Here is a 15,805-nt window from a genome sequence, read left to right as displayed (position 1 = left end):
ACGTGGCAACAACTGCCTTCAGATGTCCAGAATCTGGAAAACTGTCAACATTCCTTGGGGTGGTTTTCTCTTCATAGGTTCTCCATGTGGGGTGGCTGATACAACAACAATCTCTCTAATAAGAAACTAATGCAAAACCGGTTTACCTCTCCATTTTTCACACATCACAGTATTCACCTAAACGTCTAGATGTGTCTGTCTCATCAGTCAAACAGTAACACACCATCTTTACTGTATAGCAGGACACAACGGACAAGACAAATTAAGTTATTGTGGATAGTGTTGGGACTAAACATTATTTGTGTCCTCCCGGTTTTAAAATGTTACCATCTTCATCGGTTGCGAAAACGTCCAGTTGCATTTGAACTTTGTCAAATGAACGTTTCAAACAGGATATCCTGCCATCTGCTCCTCCAGCAGACTCATTCCAGGAGTCAGTCATTTGAGACCTGAGCTGACTGACTTGACTGCTTCTTCACAAGGAGCCACATCAATGGCTTTTAAAGGTAGCCAAAAAAAGAACAACCTTTTCCCAATCAACTTAAAAGTTTTCTTCAGTTATATGCAGTGAGTTAAGGGACTTTAATGAAAACCGGTCATCAGTGGGAGGTCCTAAAGGACGTGCAACGCTTTCATGCAGAGTTGAAACCTGCATTGATATCTTTTCATGGAAGAACATGAAAGAGTCCCTTCTTTTTCCCTTTAACATTAACAATGGAGAACCTGTTCCATATAACCCTTGGTTCCTTCCACATTCTTTGTGAGAAAATAGACTAATCATGATCAATCTGGTTTCCCCTCCCCCTTGAGCACCTGAAGGCGTTCTGTTCTCCGGAGGAACAGAAATACACACTGCCTGACAGCTACACAAACACCTCTGAGAGAACTGGGGTGAATGGGGAGACTGCAGTGGGGTCCCAGAATCTGGCACCTGCTGATTATCTGCATATTGATTCGATTACACACCAGACCTCTGAATTGACAATCCTCAAAGAAATTCAATGTCCTGCTGTTCCACCATGATAAATGTGATAGCTTTGTCTCTCACTGCAGGTTTTTGCTGGCTCAGGTCAATCGCAATTCAATTACAAATGTCCACCTCTCTAAAGCCGAGTGATAGATGGATACCGAAAACACACACTATCCAGATGATTTGAGCGCTTGGACTGAGAGAACATGTCAGAGACAATGAAAACACAAATACAGAACAATCATCTGGTGTTCCTTTGAGAGTTTTATCTTTTCAAAGAGCTGGACTAACTGTGTTTGGAAATGGACCGCAGGCATGTTTAGGGATTGTCGGCCATGCATATAATCGCTTACTTACACTCCGTGAGTTTGCTTTGGATCAGGCAAATTACCATCTGAAAATGAGCTGAAAATCACTCTGGGCGAGAGGCCTGCGTCATCCTTGTCATCTCACTTTCAGTATTTCTTACCCCAGCTAATATACAGGGAAACATGTGGAAATACACACACATAGATTCTGCTCATCATTGCTTTCAATGTACTTAAAATTTAAAAAGGCAAAATAAATACTCTCTAAATACTATAAACAAACCTTACTCTTAATCTAGGCACAAAAGCTGGCTAGTTATGTGGTTATGCATTATCATGTTAAACCTATCCCTGTGAGGGACTATGGGCATCCAGCATAAATCGGAGTGGACTCAAATCACATAACTCACTCGCTCTAATTGGAAAGGCCATAAAATAAAGTCTGCATGACACAATAACTGCAGGCAGGGTCACACACTCTCACACACAAGTTTCATGGAGAGGGAACTCCCAAGGGGACGTAGGCCTACATAATTAGCTATAATATGCCAAAAGAGTATCCTCAGAGCAACTTGGGTGAGTGACGGAAACTGCTTTCATCTTTTCCATAAAGACAAGGCTGGCAAGAAAACAAGCAGAGGATTCGCAAAAGAAACTGCATCAGGTGATTGTCAGTTCCTATTCAATAAACGCCACGCTGCCCGATGAAAATATTAGGCATTATGGTTTCGCTTAAAAATGGGATACCATGTAAGAAATTCCAGCTGTGTGTGATACATCAGAGAATTGTTCAAGCAGCGACACAGACGACGGGGTGACATGCACAAACCTGTGCAACCAAGTGTCAGACTTTGTCCGAATAAATTTGTAATTTCAATATTAATATTGAAGTTTAAACTGTTACGATGTTCTCGCTTTCATGTGAAGAACTGTATGTTGTTGATTTGGTCTCTGATAAGAAGCTGGCCCTCTCTGTTGCATCGAGCTTTGGAGTGCTTCGCAGAGAGTACATTGTTTTTGAACAGAGCAATAAGATAGTACCATCCCTCGTTACTGATTCGAAACAACAGCTTATTAATATAGTACCACCCCTCGTCACTGATCCGAGACAATAGCTTATGAATATAGTACCACCCCTCGTCACTGATCCGAGACAACAGCTTATAAATATAGTACCACCCCTCGTCACTGATCCGAGACAACAGCTTATAAATATAGTACCACCCCTCGACACTGATCCGAGGCAACAGCTTATAAATATAGTACCACCCCTCGTCACTGATCCGAGGCAACAGCTTATAAATATAGTACCACCCCTCGTCACTGATCCGAGACAACAGCTTATAAATATAGCACCACCCCTCGTCACTGATCCGAGACAACAGCTTATAAATATAGTACCACCCATCGACACTGATCCGAGGCAACAGCTTATAAATATAGTACCACCCCTCGTCACTGATCCGAGACAACAGCTTATTAATATAGTACCACCCCTCGTCACTGATCCGAGGCAACAGCTTATAAATATAGTACCACCCCTCGTCACTGATCCGAGACAACAGCTTATTAATATAGTACCACCCCTCGTCACTGATCCGAGGCAACAGCTTATAAATATAGTACCACCCCTCGTCACTGATCCGAGACAACAGCTTATTAATATAGTACCACCCCTCGTCACTGATCCGAGGCAACAGCTTATAAATATAGTACCACCCCTCGTCAATGATCCGAGGCAACGGCTTATAAATATAGTACCACCCCTCGTCACTGATCCGAGACAACAGCTTATTAATATAGTACCACCCCTCGTCACTGATCCGAGGCAACAGCTTATAAATATAGTACCACCCCTCGTCACTGATCCGAGACAACAGCTTATTAATATAGTACCACCCCTCGTCACTGATCCGAGGCAACAGCTTATAAATATAGTACCACCCCTCGTCACTGATCCGAGACAACAGCTTATTAATATAGTACCACCCCTCGTCACTGATCCGAGGCAACAGCTTATAAATATAGTACCACCCCTCGTCACTGATCCGAGGCAACAGCTTATAAATATAGTACCACCCCTCGTCACTGATCCGAGACAACAGCTTATTAATATAGTACCACCCCTCGTCACTGATCCGAGGCAACAGCTTATAAATATAGTACCACCCCTCGTCACTGATCCGAGACAACAGCTTAAAAATATAGTACCACCCCTCATCACTGATCCGAGGCAACAGCTTATAAATATAGTACCACCCCTCGTCACTGATCCAAGACAACAGCTTATTAATATAGTACCACCCCTCGTCACTGATCCGAGACAACAGCTTATAAATATAGTACCACCCCTCGACACTAAACTCAGCAAAAAAAGAAAATTCCTCTCACTGAGTTTATTTTCAGCAAACTTAACATGTGTAAATATTTGTATGAACATAACAAGAGTCAACAACTAAGACATAAACTGAACAAGTTCCACAGACATGTGACTAACAGAAATTGAATAATGTGTCCCTGAAAAAAGGTGGGGTCAAAATCAAAAGTCATTATCTGGTGTGGCCACCAGCGCATTAAGTACTGCAGTGCATCTCCTCCTCATGGGCTGCACCAGATTTGCCAGTTCTTGCTGTGAGATGTTACACCACACTTCCACCAACGCACCTGCAAGTTCCCGGACATTTCTTGGGGGAATGGCCCTAGCCCTCACCCTCCGATCCAACAGGTCCCAGACATGCTCAATGGGATTGAGATCCGTGCTCTTCGCTGGCCTGGTCTGCCACTGCGAGGACAATCAGCTGTCTGTTCTGTCTCCCTGTAGTGCCGTCTTAGGCGTCTCACAGTACGGACATTGCAATTTATTGCCCTGGCCACATCTGCAGTCCTCATGCCTCCTTGCAGCATGCCTAAGGCATGTTCACGCAGATCAGCAGGGACCCTGGGCATCTTTCTTTTTTCAGAGTCAGTAGAAAGGCATCTTCAATGTCCTAAGTTTTCATAACTATGACTTTAATTGCCTATCGTCTGTAAGCTGTTAGTGTCTTAACAACCGTTCCACAGGTGCATGTTCATTAATTGTTTATGGTTCATTGAACAAGCATGGGAAACAGTGTTAAAACCCTTTACAATGAAGATCTGTGAAGTTATTTGGATTTTTAAGAATTATCTTTGAAAGACAGGGTCCTGAAAAAGTGATGTTTCATTTTTTTGCTGAGTTTATGTTCCTTACACTGATGAAGAATTTAAAGAGATAACAAACAATGTTTTCTTAATGTTGCCACCTCTGACCATCTCACCCAAACACTTCACACAGGTCCACTAAACACTGAAATCTGTAACGTCACTTCGACATCTGCAATGTCACACCGAAATCTGTAACGTCACTTCGACATCTGTAACATATACACAGGACAGTACGGATGAGAGTGAAAGATGGGCTTCAACAAAACAGGATATTAAAGCTCCGTAGTCACTTCTAATCTTGACTCTTACAGAACTAACTTCTCTCCAGTCAGTCAGATTGCCATTAACTATGCTTCCAAACCCTATCAGCTCTCTGGGTCGGATTAGGAGCCTGCAACGCTCTCTCTCTCAACTCTGCTTCCTTTAATCAGTGGCCTGGTTATCCCTAGAAGGCAAATGACTGTAGCCAAGGATGATGACACTGACCTTGTGACATGGGGGGATTGGATGGGGAAGTGGAGGACCCGGCCCTTTGGGCAGATGAGCTTGTCCAGGTCTTTGGGCCTGTGGTCCGGAATCATCTTCATGAAGGACGAAATGGAGAACAGGAAGGACTCCATGTTGAAAAAAGAGGAGTTGAACATCTTCCACCAAGCTGGGGGGGGGGGGGGGGGGGGGGTGCACACAGTCAGTGTCACACACACACACACACACACACACACACACAAAGTGACACTGCTGTGCCGTTCATTTGCAGATTCTGTGTGCCACATGGAAAGGTTCAGCATAGTGTGCATTTATCTGTACAGTCTAAAATGGCTCCCATTCTCTTTCATTACAACGAAAGCCCTGCATTATAATTCAAATTAGCAAAGCAATCTGGCTTGAATCCAATCAAACATCTCTTAATGATACATTCCCTTTGAGTAGCGTAGTTTTTAATGCTGCCATATTTGACTGGGTTAATGACATTAAAGTGGATTGAGTGGGCCTTACAGAACTGGCTTATTGACGCGTTTCCCTACGCAGATCAACAACAATGACTTTTCTTTAGAGTGCCTCTCTCTTTACTGTTTGCCCTCTGATTAATGACATCGCAGTCGCTCGACACAAGTGACTTTAATTACCCAGAGAGCATCATGTTGGCCTATCGCAATTAACCAATCATGTTGCGCACCCCTGACATGCTCATTAAGACAAACTATTACCGTATGAATAGTGTTGTTGTTATTTTAAATACACAGAGTAATTATGCGTGCTGCTAATTTTTCCTTGCTTGTTTGAGCTCTTGTTTCTTGGGACAGCTGTTTGTTTTGACGTTAGTTTTGTCCATGTTAACTGTGATAGTAAGGTACACACACATGGCACCAAATCCATTGTGTACTGTACAGTCAAGGCCAGGTCAATCTTCACCATGGTTGCATCCATACTGGAAGTGTCTGTCCTGACTCTTGCGGACAGGATAGACCAGCTGGTTCTGGTGAAAGTATAGCACATTTTTCAGTGTGGCCAGATCAGGGCACAGGGCCACCAGCTCAGACAGGTTCAGTACCCTGAGGACCAGACCACACTAGACCAGAACACAGCACAGTGGGTCAGGATGGTGAGTTCATCTATCTGCAAATACATGAATTCCTCACTAACAAATGCCAAGCCTTACTTCCTAATCCTCTAATCCTACTACTGTGTGACTAAAATTCAACTTTGGGAGGTGAGAGAGAACTGTCTTTTTTAGCTGAGCCATGTCAGAATTAAATGTTCCCTCCGATGCCAACCTCTAAAATGCATTTAATAGCCATTGGTTAAAACCAGCAGGTAAAACATTAACATCACCCAGATGTACTAACTTTCCCCCAGCAGGATAATCCACCCAGCCTTGCCTGGTTCACTAACTACTTCTCAGATAGAGTTCAGTGTGTCAAATCAGAGGTTCTGTTGTCCGGACCTCTGGCAGTCTCTATGGGGGTGCCACAAGGTTCAACAATTCTCGGGCCGACTCTTTTCTCTGTATGTATCAATGATGTCGCTCTTGCTGCGGGTGATTCTTTGATCCACCTCTACGCAGACGACACCATTCTGTATACATCTGGCCCTTCTTTGGACACTGTGTTAAGAAACCTCCAAACGAGCTTCAACGCCATACAACACTCCTTCTGTGGCCTCCAACTGCTCTTAAATGCTAGTAAAACGCATGCATACTCTTTAACCGATCGCTGCCCGCACCTGCCCGCCCGACTAGCATCACTACTCTGGACGGTTTTGACTTAGAATATGTTGACAACTATAAATACCTAGGTGTCTGGCTAGACTCTAAACTCTCTGCCCAGACGCACATTAAGCATCTCAAATCCAAAGTTAAATCTAGAATCGTCTTCCTATTTCGCAATAAAGCCTCCTTCACTCATGCTGCCAAACTTACCCTCGTAAAACTGACTATCCTACCGATCCTTGACTTCAGCGATGTCATTTACAAATTAACTTCCAACACTCTACTCAGCAAATATGTTTTGTCACCAAAGCCCCATATACTACCCACCACTGCGACCTGTATGCTCTCGTTGGCTTGTCCTCGCTACATATTCGTCGCCAAACCCACTGGCTCCAGGTCATCTATAAGTCTTTGCTAGCTATAGCTCCGCCTTATCTCAGCTCACGGGTCACCATAGCAACGCGCTCCAGCAGGTATATTTCACTGGTCATCCCCAAAGCCAACACCTCCTTTGGCCGCATTTCCTTTCAGTTCTCTGCTGCCAATGACTGGAACGAATTGCAAAAATCACTGAAATTGGAGACTTATATCTCCCTCACTAACTTTACGCGTCAGTTGTCAGAGCGGCTTACCGATCGCTGCAGCTGTACACAGCCCATCTGTAAATAGCCCATCCAACCAACCACCTACCTCATCCCCATATTTGTTTTTGTTTTTCTGCTCTTTTGCACACCAGTATTTCTACTTGCACATCCTCATCTGCACATATTTCACTCCAGTGTAAATTGATAAATAGTAATTTCTTTGCCACTATTGGCCTATTTATTGCCTTACCCCCTTACTTCATTTGCAGACACTGTATACAGATTTTTCTATTGTGTTATTGACTGTATGTTTGTTTCCCATGTGTAACTCTGTGTTGTTGTTTTTGTCACACTGCTTTGCTTTATCTTGGCCAGGTTGCAGTTGTAAATGAGAACTTGTTCTCAACTGGCCAACCTGGTTAAATAAAGGTGAAATAAAAAATATATAAAAAAATTAATAGGGTGGATGAGAGATGGGCATTAGAGAAACCAAGGCTGTTGAGTTTGCTGATAAGAATACGGTGATTGACAGAGTCGAAAGCCTTGGTCAGGTCGATGAAGATGGCTGGATAGTACTGTCTTTTATCGATGGCAGTTATGATATCGTTTAGGACCTTGAGCGTGACTGAGGTGCACCCGTGACCAGCTCGGAAACCAGATTGCATAGCGGAGAAGGTACGGTGGGATTCAAAATGGTCGGTGATCTGTTTGTTCACTTGGCTGTTGAAGACTTTAGAGAGGCAGGGCAGGATGGATATAGGTCTGTAACAGTTTGGGTCTAGAGTCTCTCGCCCTTTGAAGAGGGGGATGACCGTGGCCGCTTTCCAATCTTTAGGAATCTCAGATGATACGAAAGAGAGTTTGAACAGACTAGTAATAGGGGTTGCAACAATGGCAGAGGATTCTTTTAGGAAGAGAATGTCCAGATTGTCTAGCCCAGCTGATTTGCAGGGATCCAGATTTTGCAGCTCTTTCAGAACATCAGCTGTCTGGATTTGAGTGAAGGAAAAGCAGGGGGGGGGGTATTGGGGCAGTTGCTGTGGGTTGTGCAGAGCTGTTGGCCGGGGTAGGGGTAGCCAGGTGGAAAGCATGGCCAGCCGTAGAGAAACGCTCATTAAAATTCTCGATTATCTCGATTTATCAGTGGTGACAGTGTTTCCTAGTCTCAGTGCAGTGGGTAGCTGGGAGGAGGTACTTTTATTCTCCATGGACTTTACAGTGTCCCAAAACTTTTTGGGATTAGTGCTACAGGATGAAAATGTCTGTTAGAAAAAGCTAGCCTTTGCTTTCTAACTGACTGTGTGTATTGGTTCCTGACTTACCTGAAAATGTGCATATCGTGGGGACTATTCGATGCTAGTACAGTACGCCCCAGAGTGTTGTTGTGCTGGTCAAGTGCAGTCAAGTCTGGAGTGAACCAAGGGCTATATCTGTTCTTAGTTCTACATGTTTAAGATTTATTTATTTAAGATGGTGAGCAAACAACCAGGCATCCTCTACTGACGGGATGAGGTCAAAATCCTTCCAGGATACCCGGGCCAGGTCGATTAGAAAGGCCTGCTCATAGAAGTGTTTTAGGGAGCGTTTGACAGTGATGGGGGGTGGTTGTTTGACCGCAGACCCATAACGGACGCAGACAATAAGGCAGTGATAGCTGAGATCCTGGTTGTTAAGCATATCCCAATTTAGGTCACCTAGCAGTACGAACTCTGACGATAGATGGGGGGCAATCAATTCACATATGGTGTCCAGGGCACAGCTGGGAGCTGAGGGGGGGGGGGGGTCTATAGCAAACAGCAACAGTGAGAAACTTATTTCTGGAGAGATGGATCTTTAAAAGTAGAAGCTCAAACTGTTTGGGCACAGACCTGGATAGTATGACAGAACTCTGCAGGCTATCTCTGCAGTAGATTGCAATTCCGCAACCTTGGGGATTGAAATTTCAAAAATTTTGGTGGCCTTCCTAAGCCAGGATTCAGATATGGTTAGGACATCACGGTTGGCAGAGTGTGCTAAAGCAGTCAATAAAGCAAACTTAGGGAGGCGGCTTCTGATGTTAACATGCATGAACCCAAGGCTTTTACGGTTGCAGAAGTCAGCAAATGAGAGCGCCTGTGGACACACAGGGCCTGGGTTAACCTCCACATCACCAGAGGAACAGAGGAGGAGTAGGATGAGGGTACGGCTAAAGACTATAAGAACTGCATCGTTTCCACCGCAGCCCTGTGGAACACACATCTCTCTCTCTCTCCATCTTTCTCTGCGGCGTCTCTGTATCTGTTGCGTGCTCAGTGATGAGTCTTTGAAGCTCCAGCAACTCCCTAAGTGACTTCAAGCCATGGCTCGTCCCTTCATCAGTCAGTCAGTCCCCTTTACCCATGAGCAGGACTCTTTGATGTGGTAGAGTCCACGAGCCATCGCTAAGATCACGTCCCCGTGTGCCTCTCAGACCTGGGATTAGCCCAATTTCCTGGCCTGTTTGGGCCTTCGATCAAAACCAAAAGAGGCCTACAGTACTGCACGTTACAGAAATCACCCTCACCGCCTAAACTCTGTTGGTAATGCAGGGCTCTGACTCAAACCAGATGAGAGTTCTCTACTTTTGACTTGTTCCTGCCAGTAGAATAGTCCACAGGGACATCCTGTGTAGTTAAGAATTAGAAGCACAGAGACTGGAGGAGTTACTTAATGTATCACTTTAGCAGGAAATAGATTCTTTTTTTTGCTTTCAGTTTTCATTATCTGAATAATAAGTAGAACATTTTGATTTGTTATGTGTTGAATTACAACTTGTTTTCACTTAGGGAAAAGGGAATATCTCGTTCTGTATCAAAAAGTATCATCAAAAAGAAGAGAAAGAGAAAATTGCTTAGTTTAGTTACTGTATGAGCTATTACTTAGCAACATGGCACTCCATAATGTAGGCTATCTAGCCACTACCGATTTGACTACCTGTCTTCATTTTGACTGATGACCTTTTGAAGTAGGAATTTCACTCTACTGTATGTGACGTGGCTCGCCCACTGTGTTTCTTCAGTAGCAACCGTTACAGCAGTGTTGCAGATAGGACAGATAAGAGATCAAAAACCAAACAAGAAGGTTACACATCATCCTGAGTGGTAGTCCTGTGGGCGTGTGGAAGGACTGCAGCATCACTGCATCGCTTTTCCAAACGTATAGTAAATCACCCCAACTTTGGCAATCTGTCAAGTACTCACCAAGTCCTGAATCAGACCAGTGTCTGCAAAGCAGAGTTTCTCATCAAATGATTGTACTGCACACTCTGGCTTAACGACAAAGGAAAGTAGCCAATAAAACATGCAAGCAATTCCAACGCACAAAAAGAGGATGACTAACTACTGTTATACATTGGGTTCTTCCCTTATTAATAAGGTGTCAAACATACCCTTTCAATTATTTTGTTTAGAAAAAAATACATTGGGGGGGGGGGACAATCTCAATCGAAATGGAAATGACTAAAACCAAATGGAAACTGTGTAGAAACGAAAATGAACCTGTATTTACAGTCTCTTCACGCGGTCCAGCTTGCTAACAGTAATCAAAACGAAAGATAGACAATCAGGGAGCATTGGAAATTCTAGAAGCAATGGGATAGAGCAGGGTTACCCAAACTCAGTCCCGGGGCCGACGTTTTGGTTTTTACCCAAGGACTACAAAGCTGATTCAAATAACCAAATCATCATCAAGACTATTTGAGTCGGCTGTGTAGGGCCAGAGCACTCAGGGGGTCGAGTTTAGGAAACCATGGGATAGAGGATGATGTTTGCAAATTTTTATGACGAGAAAATATAATACATTTTAAGTGAAGCCATCCAGACCTTGGTGAAGACTGAATGCAACCTGCGGGCCAAAATGAGTGTGACACACCTGCTCTACATATTACCTAAACCCTCTACGTGGAAGTAAATGACGGAATGGAATCCCAATCTCTGACATCTAGTAGTGAGTGATGCCAGGGTACCTTAGAATAGCTGACAAACGCATGCCCCACTCTCCATCTCACTGTACCAAAACAGAGGAATTGGATTTCCCCTATACTGAGCTCACTGTACATAGAAACTCACAAACAACGTCTTGGAAAGAGAAACCCAGTGTACGTTTTGCAACACCAATTACCTAGCAACCTTACTCAGGAATGTATCAATTAACTTGTGTTAACCTGTATGAGGGGCTGGCCGGGATGGCCTGGGCATTGGGCTGCTGATGGCTACGCAGTCTTCCACATTCTCTCTGAACAGGTCTATCAGCTGCTTGTGGGAGCACCTCCAACAGAAGCACACTCATGGATAGGCTATGCTGAATCTGAGGAGAGAAACATGGGATGATCATAAGCAAGGACAAAGAACACTGCAGTAAGAACAGGAAATGATAGGGAAATCAGAGGTTGGCAATGAAGGCCTCCTTGGCAGGGAAAGGGAAAAGACCAGTTACATTTTGGGAAGTATAATCTATTCATTTCCTGTGGAACAAATACAAATATGTGCTGAGCTAACCCCACACAGTCTTTTCCAAATGTATTAGTTACAGTAAATTGACAATCACATACAAATTTGTTTTTTGTAAAATAGTCATCACAAACTCTATCTGGTAGTGTAAAGGAATGGCAAGCGCAAGGAAGAATATGAGTGATGGCGATAGAAGGAAATGGCAGCCTAAAATGCTGAGAATACATTGATATACAGGACACTGGGCTCCAAAGTGGTGCAGTGGTCTAAGGCACTGCATCTTAGTGCTAGAGGCGTCACTACAGACCCTGGTTCGATTCCAGGCTGTTTCGTAACAGGCCGTTAGTGGTGAGTCCCACAGGGAGGCGCACAATTGGTCCAGCATCGTACTATGCTAGGATTTGGCCGAGGTAGGCCGTCATTGTAAATAAGAATTTGTTCTTAACTGACTTGCCTAGTTAAATAAAGTTTAATAAAATAAAAACTGTGTTTGAGTGCAATTTCTTTTCTAATTAATTCTCTCACCATGACATCCAGTTTACATCTACAGTAAATACGGTCCTCCATCTCATTCTTCCTGCCCACAATGGGTAACTCATCGTTCGCCCACAGACTTTCCAATCAGTCAATATCTTGGTCCCTCTCTCGCTCTGAAATGCAAGTCATATCTTAAGCAGGGAATGAGCTGTGCAATCTTTGTGTAAATGACAAACCCTTTAGGAGTTTAAAAGACGTGGAGTTCAGTAGAAAGTGGATGTTTTACAGGTCAAACAGAAGTTTAGGCCAATGACAAAAATCTATCTTCCTGAAAGCACAATTGTGACCCATTGTTCCAAAACCCCTAATGGAATACCAACACATACTGGCAGCATTAAATGTGTAAACAAAAGCTAAATGTAGAAATCTTTGTTACATATTGACATCTCTGACCTACTGTGTGTGACTCTTGTCAAGCACAAAACATTATAGACGCTTACACAGGGAAAAAAAAAAAAAAAAAAAAACGTGGATAGACGATGGACCATTGCTGTAGAAAGCTCGGCATAACAACAGCTAACAGAAGACAAACATCTCATCTGGAATAGAACACGAAACAACAAGTCTTAGACCACATCTCCGGGGTGATTTCCAACCATTGCGAAATGGACCCACTGACGATCAAATCTCACCTCACCTATACCTTTCGCCCACCTCTTCAGAGTATTCAGGGTACTGACATCTTTCCACCTCAGAAATGAACTGAAAGGCTTCATGTCACCGTTCTCTCCCCCTCACGCTGCTATGAAAGGGAATCCCCAACGCACCAAACCACCCAGGAGTGAATAACAAGGTAAGGACACTGTGAATGCTGACTATTCATTTCACTACCTGACCTATCAGTCTGGAGACTGTCAGATAGAGTTAGTCTTTAGACTGAAACACCTGTCTGTTTGTAGATCCTCAGATAGGGTTAGTCTTTAGACTGAAACATCTGTCTGTCTGGAGACTCTCAGATAGTGTTTGTCTTTAGACTGAAACACCTGTCTGTCTGGAGACTCTCAGATAGGGTTAGTCTTTAGACTGAAACACCTGTCTGTCTGGAGACTCTGATAAGGTTAGTCTTTAGACTGAAACACCTGTCTGTCTGGAGACTCTCTGATAGGGTTAGTCTTTAGACTGAAACACCTGTCTGTCTGTAGACTCTGATAGGGTTAGTCTTTAGACTGAAACACCTGTCTGTCTGGAGACTCTCAGAAAGGGTTAGTCTTTAGACTGAAACACCTGTCTGTCTGGAGACTCTCCGAAAGGGTTAGTCTTTAGACTGAAACACCTGTCTGTCTGGAGACTCTCAGATAGGGTTAGTCTTTAGACTGAAACACCTGTCTGTCTGGAGACTGTCAGATAGAGTTAGTCTTTAGACTGAAACACCTGTCTGTTTGTAGATCCTCAGATAGGGTTAGTCTTTAGACTGAAACACCTGTCTGTCTGGAGACTCTCCGAAAGGGTTAGTCTTTAGACTGAAACACCTGTCTGTCTGGAGACTCTCTGATAGGGTTAGTCTTTAAACTGAAACACCTGTCTGTCTGGAGACTCTCTGATAGGGTTAGTCTTTAGACTGAAACACCTGTCTGTCTGTAGACTCTGATAGGGTTAGTCTTTAGACTGAAACACCTGTCTGTCTGGAGACTCTCAGAAAGGGTTAGTCTTTAGACTGAAACACCTGTCTGTCTGGAGACTCTCCGAAAGGGTTAGTCTTTAGACTGAAACACCTGTCTGTCTGGAGACTCTCAGATAGGGTTAGTCTTTAGACTGAAACACCTGTCTGTCTGGAGACTGTCAGATAGAGTTAGTCTTTAGACTGAAACACCTGTCTGTTTGTAGATCCTCAGATAGGGTTAGTCTTTAGACTGAAACACCTGTCTGTCTGGAGACTCTCAGATAGGGTTAGTCTTTAGACCGAAAACACCTGTCTGTCTGGAGACTCTGATAAGGTTAGTCTTTAGACTGAAACACCTGTCTGTCTGGAGACTCTGATAAGGTTAGTCTTTAGACTGAAACACCTGTCTGTCTGGAGACTCTCAGATAGGGTTAGTCTTTAGACTGAAACACCTGTCTGTCTGGAGACTCTGATAGGGTTAGTCTTTAGACTGAAACACCTGTCTGTCTGGAGACTCTCAGATAGGGTTAGTCTTTAGACTGAAACACCTGTCTGTCTGGAGACTCTCAGATAGGGTTAGTCTTTAGACCGAAAACACCTGTCTGGAAACAAAACAATATGACAAAAAGTGAATATTGGACAATTGTTGTTGTCTGGTTTAATCTTTAGCACAATGCCTTCACATTTATAATGTAGCTTCACATCCTCAACATTACTGACAACATTTCCAGAGCATAGGGCGAATACAGTGAAGATCTAAGGACAATCAGCCAATCATCGCCACAGCTTTATAAATCATGTGTGTGTACCTTTGAAAAACACACACACACACACACACACACACACACACACACACCGCCCTGAGGTGCAAAGGGATTTCATGCAGAAACGCAGGATTTACATAGCCCTAAATAGCAACGGTGGGGGAGGCAGCCTGAGCCGCTGTGATTCCATATAAAAAATGCATAAAGACGTCACAGTGAAGACCAATCGTGACCATTAAAGTCGTCACCAGAAGCACTACACCCATCGTGCCCTTGCGGATAGCAGGTTGGATGGGATTGCAGTGGCCAGCGACAAACACAGATCGCTGGAGCGTGCCAGATTCCAACACCTCCCTTTTGGTCCTTTCGGCCATTCAGGGTTTAAGCATGCATTCTGTTTGTGTGTGTGTGTGTGTGGGCATCAACTTATTGGATGGGGTTTGAAAGGGAAGAGGCTATAGATCTGATACTTCCTCTGTGAGGGTTTATTTATCCTAAACATAAGATCGGATGAGATATCGCCTCAGATACTGTAGATGCTGAGAACGTGGCAGACTGAGGCGGAGGCACCGTCCGGAAGGTAGTTAGGGATGAGGTCTCACTTGACAAATGTCGTAAATACATCTATAACATAACACACCTACTACACATCTAAATATAGAAATGCATACACTAGACAGTCAAATAAACTGCAGTTTGACATGTGGGAAAACATTTGAGAAAATAGGTTAGCTTCTGTCATTTTCTCTTCCTTTAACCTGAATAGATATCATGGTATATATCAAGGTATAATATTTTGATTGAAAGGTTTAGTTAGATGACATACTTGAAATAGACTACATTCCTAATGTATAGAATTTTCCATCCTGATTTATAATGAAGTTATGGGTCATAGGGCAATAACATTCACAGATATCGTTCAAAAGTGGGTACTGCAGTCATGAGACTAACCCTGATTCCATTAGGATCAGTGCTCAACCAGCAAAACAGAGAGTAATATTGCGTCCTAAAAACCTTTCATTCAGTCTTCTCATGGCAGGCTTTTCAGGTTGACAATGCAAATTTAAGCGGCTTCCCACATCGAGCAAGGAACGTGTAATGCTATTCAGGACTCCTTTGATCTCATATTAGAAAAGGGGAGGCAGCACCCATTTTCCGCAGATTAAGGTTTCAAAGCGGTGAAA

At 43.6% G+C, this 15,805-nt stretch overlaps 1 protein-coding gene across 3 annotated transcripts in view; it reads right to left on the bottom strand.

Annotated features, from left to right (window-relative positions):
• Nucleotides 1-12,366, bottom strand: part of LOC149972872 (tRNA-queuosine alpha-mannosyltransferase-like) — a 51,787-nt gene extending 39,421 nt beyond the window's left edge. For 2 of the 3 annotated variants that reach the window (XM_090216232.1, XM_090216233.1), the window contains exons 1-3: nt 12,246-12,366; nt 11,435-11,577; nt 4,948-5,116 (exon numbers count right to left, since the gene is read on the bottom strand). In XM_090216232.1, the coding sequence (XP_090072358.1) occupies nt 4,948-5,116; nt 11,435-11,577; nt 12,246-12,287 (354 nt within the window). In that variant the 5' untranslated portion in view covers nt 12,288-12,366. Of the gene's footprint in view, nt 1-4,947; nt 5,117-11,434; nt 11,578-12,245 lie in introns of those variants that run through there. The other variant, XM_090216235.1, reaches the window with a different exon arrangement.
• Nucleotides 12,367-15,805: the final 3,439 nt, after the last annotated feature.

The sequence above is a fragment of the Oncorhynchus mykiss genome, chromosome 22, assembly GCF_057628025.1.
Source record: "Oncorhynchus mykiss isolate SJ-2025 chromosome 22, ASM5762802v1, whole genome shotgun sequence".
Taxonomy (NCBI): domain Eukaryota; kingdom Metazoa; phylum Chordata; class Actinopteri; order Salmoniformes; family Salmonidae; genus Oncorhynchus; species Oncorhynchus mykiss.
Note: the sequence above shows the minus strand (reverse complement) of the source record. Positions and strands in the feature narration are given on the sequence as shown.